The sequence below is a fragment of the Mirounga leonina genome, unplaced genomic scaffold (assembly GCF_011800145.1).
Source record: "Mirounga leonina isolate KUSES-001 unplaced genomic scaffold, KU_Mleo_1.0 Mir_168, whole genome shotgun sequence".
NCBI lineage: Eukaryota > Metazoa > Chordata > Mammalia > Carnivora > Phocidae > Mirounga > Mirounga leonina.
The window spans coordinates 10,888,991-10,896,789 of record NW_023270426.1 but is presented as its reverse complement, the minus strand read 5'-3'; the positions used below and the strand labels follow the sequence as shown (position 1 = coordinate 10,896,789).

The following is a 7,799-nucleotide window of genomic DNA, read 5'->3' as shown; positions in this document are numbered from 1 at the left end:
GCAGCAACCTCTTCGACCTCAGCCGCAGCAACTTCTTCCTAGAAACATCGCCAAAGGCAAGGGAAGCAAGGGCAAAAATGAACTATTGGGACCTCATCAAGATAAAAGGCTTTTGCACAGCAAAAGAAACAGTCAACAAAACCCAAAGACAACCGACAGAATGGGAGACGATATTTGCAAATGACATATCAGATAAAGGGCTAGTATCCAAAATGTATAAAGAACTTACTGAACTCAACATTCAAAGAACAAATGATCCAATCAAGAAATGGGCAGAAGACATGAACAGACATTTTGCCAAAGAAGACATCCAAATGGCCAACAGACACATGAAAAAGTGCTCAACATCGCTCGGCATCAGGGAAATCCAAATCAAAACCTCAATGAGATATCACCTCACACCCATCAGAATGGCTAAAATTAACAAGTCAGGAAACGACAGATGTTGGTGGGGATGCAGAGAAAGGGGAACCCGCCTACAGTGTTGGTGGGAATGCAAGCTGGTGCAGCCACTCTGGAAAATAGTATGGAGTTTCCTCAAAAAGTTGAAAATAGAAGTACCATACGATCCAGCAATTGCACTACTGGGTATTTACCCCAAAGATACAAATGTAGGGATCCAAAGGGTTACGTGCACCCCGATGTTTATAGCAGCAGTGTCCACAATAGCCAAACTGTGGAAAGAGCCAAGATGTCCATCAACAGATGAATGGATAAAGTTGTGGTATGTATATACAATGGAATATTATGCAGCCACCAAAAGAATGAAACCTTGCCATTTGCAACGACATGGATGGAACTGAAGGGTAATATGCTGAGCGACATAAGTCAATCAGAGAAAGACATGTATCATATGACCTCACTGATATGAGGAATTCTTAATCTCAGGAAACAAATGGAGGTTTGCTAGAGTGGTGGGGGGTGGGAGGGATGGGGTGACTGGGTGATAGGCATTGGGGAGGGTATGTGCTATGGTGAGCGCTGTGAAGTGTGCAAGACTGTTGAATCACAGATCTGTACCTCTGAAGCAAATAATACATTATATGTTTAAAAAAAAAAAAGAAGAAGAAGAAGAAGATAGCAGGAGGGGAAGAATGAAGGGGGGAAATCAGAAGGGGAGACGAACCATGAGAGACTATGGACTCTGAAAAACAAACTGAGGGTTCTAGAGGGGAGGGGGGTGGGAGGATGTGTTAGCCTGGTGATGGGTATTAAAGAGGGCATGTTCTGCATGGAGCACTGGGTGTTATATGCAAACAAGGAATCATGGAACACTACATCAAAAGCTAATGATGTGATGTATGGGGATTAACATAACATAAAAAAAAGAGGGGGGGAGAAAAGAAGCATCACTTGTGTTCAGAACAAAGACCTCTGAAAGACCAGGCTGTTCTGCAGCTGAGATTAACAAACCTGAGACCAAACATAACTTTAAATTCCTTCACTTTTAGAAAAGGAAAAGAACCTTATGATCATGATATAAAGTCACACTAGGGAAATCTGAAAAACATTTGATTCCCAAATGCTTCCAAACGCGCCAAATTTCTTCAGTGTAGGCGGCAGGCCGGGAAGAAACGATGAAATCTATTCTCAATCAGGATCAGGCTCTGGCTGTGAATGTAATATTAGAGCAAGCCACAACGAAATAATCAGGGACCTGTTTGCGGTAAGGATCAGTCACTGAAAACTCTAAAAGACTCAAAATGCAAGATGACATTAGTTCGCAGGCCATTCCGGACATGGCAGATCACTCTGCAGTGTGGAAGCAGCAGAATTTGGATCCACTAGCTGAGCCACGCGGAGGTCCAAAAGGGTGGCTGTCTTTTGTCCGGGCCAGGAAAATAATGGCAAAAGAAACCCACAGTCAGAGGTCAGAGAATAGCAGCTTCAGGAAGCGGACCCCTGGGAGGGAGCCAGAGCCTATACCTGCCCTAAAGAGGGTCCACCTCTGAAAGAACCCGGCAGGTGTTTGAAACTCGAGAATGCACAATGAGGGATATCTTGTTCAGTGGTCCTGTAGCTGAAGACGGGGGCGTTTTTCCTGACATTGATCATCAGAATGGAAATAAAGAGGTTGCGCTGGAACTTGACTCAAGAAAAAAAAAAAATGTTGTAATCTCTGAGTCCAGCTAGAACTTACAAATATTTATTTGTATTGTGTCATGTCTCGAATTATCATTGTGCTGGAATAGAATAAACGATAGAACGCTGGGGATAACCAGCCCTGCAATGTGCACAGAGTTTAGAGCCGTAGCAAACACGCCAAGTCTGGCTAAGGCAAGGACTAGGATTTTCATTTATTTTTCAAATTAAAAAAAAAATCTGAATTAAAAATGTCAAGGGATCTGATGGCAATAAAAGGACTTGCCAAACAGGCTTATTTAAATTTTACTGAGTATGTTTTGCATCGTGCTAGAAAACCATGGGGACAAAAGGAAATCAAAGAGCTTGATTTTTCTGGGGATACAAGATGCACACGACAGGTAACAGTTACGCAATCATTCAAAGCCATGATTGAAGTGATGTCACAAAACTGAAATTGGTGCTAAGGGGCCTCAAGTCACTGTTGGAGAGTTCCGTCCCTTTACCGTCACTGTACCATAATGGGTCCCCACTTTATTTGAATATGTGACCTTTTATCAGCCATGAAACTCCCCTGATTCTCAAGGTTTGCATTTTTAAGATGTTGGACTTTTTAAGGTGTTGGACTTGAGACTCCCCTCCCCTCAAATCTCTGTGGATCTTGGATGATTTTCAAAAACCTGTATGGACACTTCCTTCTTCTCCAGACTTTCTTCTTTTCCTCTTTTCTTTTCCAAGTAGGAAACCAACTAAAGTTGAAATACTGAAGATCTAAGAGGAAACCAGGGGTGGTAAAAGTAAAGGAGCCAAATGAACCTTCCTTTAACACAGTATCTATTTATGCTTGATCAACCAGTGTCCCTAGTCTCACAAGTGAGAATTAAATGTTTAGAATCTAGTCAGTCCACCTCTGGCCTTTTAACCTTAGAATCTCTATAAGTCATTAAGGGTTTAATATTTGAACCGGAAGGTGGAATGAAGAAATATAATTCCTGATTAAATAAAACAGAAAATATAGAAATTGTTTCAAATAAAAAAGATATAATATAAAAAATAAAAACTTCACTTATTTAATATGGTTTTTGCTCCACCCCTTTGATTTGAAATGGTATGAATGATTATTGTCAATGGCAACTGATGTAGATCTTAAACAATACTCTGTCATTCAAGAATAAAAACTAGAGCATTGTTATTCAGCAGTTGTAATCCTGTTAGGCTAGTTTTGGGGGTTTCATTTAGGACTGATTCCATGGCATTTAATATTGAGCTAATTCCTTCAAATTATCATACTGACTCCACTAGAGTAGTATCTTTTTTTTCCACCTTAACTAATAGATTTGATAAAGTTGGGGTGTCTATTTCCTTTCTCCCACTTGCACTGACAAGAGTAGTAATCATATTACATGTGTAATGCTATGGGAGGAGATGTTCATATTTTTTTATATTGCACTATCTCTCTTGAGTTATTGTGCTAGGCAAGAGCCAATGGTAGAATGATAGGCATAACCAGCCCATGACATGTGCACAGAGAGTTTTTATTGTAGTATATACAAGAGAAAACTAGGGTGCAGAAAATTAAGGAGACTTAACAAAGTGACTCTGTCAGTCTTGTTTTCTAGGCTGTTGCTGTAAATATAGGAACATGTGAGCTTTGGAATAACACAGCACACTATCAGAATCTAGTTTCATCCTGTAACTTTCTACACATCAGTGCTTTGGCAAATAATTTACAAATAGACACATGACTGTAACTCTAAGGTATAGAACTCTCTTTTTTCATACCAATCATTCACTTCTTAGTGTAACCTCTCTTTTATTATTGGAGCATTTTCAGCTGTAGTCCTTCCATTGATGAGGCTAATCCCAAAGTGCATTTGTATCTCGGAAATTCACTCTGGCATTTTGATGTGATGTTGAAGAATTAGAATGTGCTTATAACTAAAGTAATTGAGCACAACTTCCACTTTAAGAGTTTCACAGGGAGGAAGGGAGGAAGAATTTGTAGCCAAGTAAAAAGAAAGTGAAATACCTTAGCTTCTTTGACCATAGCTAACAATTTTCTCAAAATTATTAGATTATGTTAGAACATTTTTCAAAGTCGGCTGATTGTATCTTCTTACTCATCTTTGTGGCTTTATGTAATACCCATAAGCGTTTCTGGAGTAATTTTAAGTAGCACATGTGAAGTGTGTCTTTGAGAATTTATGGGTGCTATTTATTGGAGTCACTGGGTTGTCTCCATGAGATTTCCAACAACTATAAGCTCACAAATGATCTACAAGGATCTCAGCTGCTAGAATTCTGAAAGTTACAGTGAAACTAAACTATTCAAAATCAGTAGGGTTAGATGTATATTTGGCTATAGAAAGGTAATGGTTAAGTTTTGTCAACTTGACAGGGCCATGGGATGCCCAGATATCTGTTTAAACGTTATTTCTAGGTGTTTCCAAATGAGATTAGTGTTTGAATTGATAAACTTAGTAAAGCAGATGGCTCTCTCCAGTGAGGGTGGTGCATCATCCAAGCCACTGAGAGCCTGAAGAAAACAAAAAGGCGGAGGAAGGTTGATGTCATTCTCAGCCTGACAGTTTGACCTGGACTTTGAGCTTCTCCTGCCCTGTGTGTTTCTGGTTCTCAGGCTTTCGGATTGGAACTAGAATATACACCATCGGCTCTCTAGTTCTCAGCCCTTTGAACTTCACTTCCCCGCATCGCTACTTTGAAGATGGCAGATCACGGGACATCTCAACCTCCAAAATCATGTGAGTCAATTCCTTTTTATATATATATCCTATTGGTCCAGTTTCTCCGGAGAACCCTGGCTAATACAAGAGGAAAGAGGAATCTAGGTAATTCAAAGGTTTGTCGTAGAGCTCCCTGATTTGCCTAGGAGATGAAACTCTTAGGTCTTCTATGGTAGAAGAGTATTCTGCTTCCTAATAGCTAGAGGCTTCCCCTCCTCCCTCTACAAACTAAATGCATGTAGTTTGTACTTTCAGTAAGCTCACTGTTGAAAATCTACTGGGCATCATGCTAGTCCCTAATGATAACAACAACAAAAAAAAGAGTGGCTCTCTTTAGGAACCTACTGTCAGAGTTCTAAGATGACTCATTCTCTTCCTTAATTGAAAGTGATAGAGGAAGTATGCATTCATGCCATCATTTGAGGATTAATTAGCTACCTAATATCTTAAAGGCTCTGTGCTATGTGATGTGTATAGACTAGTGTACAAGGCAGATTTGGCTTTTGCTCTCCTAGTTTTTGCTAAGGGAAGATAGACAAGCAGATGTTTCATCACTATCGTTACATGTGTGCAAAGGGAAGGGGTGAACAGAGAGGATGTGAGAAAGCCGACACCTGGTGGGTTGGGAAGGGGAGGTGGAGGTGAATGCTGAACCATCTAAACGATAAGTTTAAAGGTCACTCAGGGAAATGGAGAGGGATTTGTGAAAGAACATTTGCAATAGCCAGCCGTGAGGCAGAAACAGAAAGGTCAAGGTGATGATATGGTAAAGAGAGGAAGAGGGGAGTTCTATGAGGTGAAGACAGAGAAATGAGGCCAGCTATCACAGGGCCCCACAGGCCATGCGCAGGATTTCTGTCTTGGCCTAACAGTCTTAGATCTGAAGCAGATCGATGGGATCCGATGTTTGCATTACTAACAAATTTTCCTGCCTAGTCTGTGGAGAATGGATTAGAGGTCAGAGGTACAAAACTACTGTTAGAAGTCCAGGTAATAGTGATGGAGGAGGTGGAGTGAAAAAAAAAAGCACAGATTCAGGAGCTATTTAGGAAGAAAAATAGAAATGAGTAAAAGATTGAACATGGGAGATAAGGAAAAGTCTGATAACCAAGGTTGACTTCCAGGCTCCTGGCTTGGGCACAGAATGGTTGGTACAACCTTTCACTAAAATGGAGGAAAATGGGGGAAAATTAAGATTGGGACAAGGTGAGCTATGGCAGATCAGAAGGAGGATGATATTAAGGGTGACTCAGGAGCGTGCATCTAGGCAACTGGTACATGTAGTGAAAGTAAAGACTACATGAATGTGTGTTTAAGCCTTTTGAGGGAGGGTGCATGTTTAATCATTGTCAAGGATCACAATACCATTTAAAAATTTGTGTGCATTCATGACTCTCTACCATAGATCAAGGATTTAAATAACTTAATGAGTAGCATGGCAATATTTGTCACTCGGTTATTAATACAGCATTGTTTATTTAATCTCTCTTCCCTCCTCTCCCTGGTTTACTTCCCCACAATCTCTGTCCTCTGTTGATCCAGATGATGGTATTGAAAGAGATGGTCAGTGGGGTCAGATTCCATAATTCAAATCCTGATGTTCCTTCTTGCTAGTTGTAGGATTCTGGCAAATTGGCCAAACTCTCCGTACATGTTATATTATATTATATTACATCACGTTACATTACATTATATAGGTTACTTATATTATGATATTATTCATCTGTAATACTACTGCAGGAGATTTGTGACATTTTAATAGGAAAATCTATCTAAAAGGTCTGGTACACTACTTAGTCTATGGCAGATGCTCAAAAAAATAAAATGACCACTGCCCTATAGTATCAGAATGCCCTTGTTTCTATCCTGACACTCTCTCACCTGGCAAACCAAGGTGGTAGGTGGGTTCTCCTACTCCACCCTTTGGTGAGAATAGAAGATGGGTATCATTCTCAGTTTAGCTTAATATCTGTGTCACCATCACAGGGAAGCCTCCCCACTTCCCTCTCCCGCTGCTTGGCTTGACCCTCTCCAAAGAGCAAGAGGGCCTACCCCTCAAGACTACCCCTGAGGCCAAGAATTTCCTCCTTACGTTTCTGCTATTTCCACTTACTCACCTTCAAAAACAAAAGGTGAGGAGTTCTTTTCATATACACGGGGGCACATTAAAGTTTCCTCAGGTTCCATCTGTGTGGGTTGGAGGTAGCCTCCTGCCTGCGCAGCTTTCCCTTTTAGCAGTACACAGACCCAGAAATAATGTCCTGGCCTTGGGTGCCCAACATGCTTTTGACGGAAACATTTGAGTAGTTGTTTATGTGGACATAGTGCTAGTTTCAGCTGCCAATTTTAGGATGAAATGGCTTATATTACTACAAAATGTTAGCAGAACATGTTTTCCAAAATAAATATCATTAAATCTACACTCCCACCAACTGATTAGAGACTTGAACTCAGAAAATATGGCAAAAACAGCACAACAGCAAAAGCAAGAAAAACACACGCTCACTTCATATGGTAAAAATGACCCCTCCCATCGTCTCTGGGAAGCACATCCACTCGGTGGATGAGAACAGTGAATTCGGCTCCCTCCGCACATAGGGAAATCCTACAAGGTTCCTGTCTGTCTCTTTCTAGCTCACAGTGCATTAAATGTTTTACTGAATTTACATTTTCGTGACTTGAGTTTACACTTTTAAATTAACACCAACTCTTTATTTTTTATTTATAATTTAAAAATAAACCTGATCAGAAATCCCTGAAGAACAGTTTTGGTTAGTCTGAGGAGCAGTATGCCTGAGGAAACTTTCACTAAGAGCCTCAAATATACTTAAGTATTGTCTTCTGGAGCTCAGGGTCCTACCTATCTTCAGAGAAGTTATCTTTATAGTTCTGAGAGTTAATGAGCCATGAAGGGATCATTTAAGCGCTGAAGTCACAGCGGTGGCCATATGAGTTTGTCATTGTGATGACACT

The 7,799-nt window shown here is 40.4% G+C and overlaps 1 protein-coding gene across 1 annotated transcript in view; it reads left to right on the top strand.

Annotated features, from left to right (window-relative positions):
- Positions 1-7,799, top strand: part of LOC118017089 — a 413,809-nt gene that overhangs the window by 161,541 nt on the left and 244,469 nt on the right. The window contains exon 2 of the mRNA XM_035015035.1: positions 4,721-4,844. Coding sequence (XP_034870926.1) covers positions 4,721-4,844 — 124 coding nt within the window. The remainder of the gene's footprint in view (positions 1-4,720; positions 4,845-7,799) is intronic.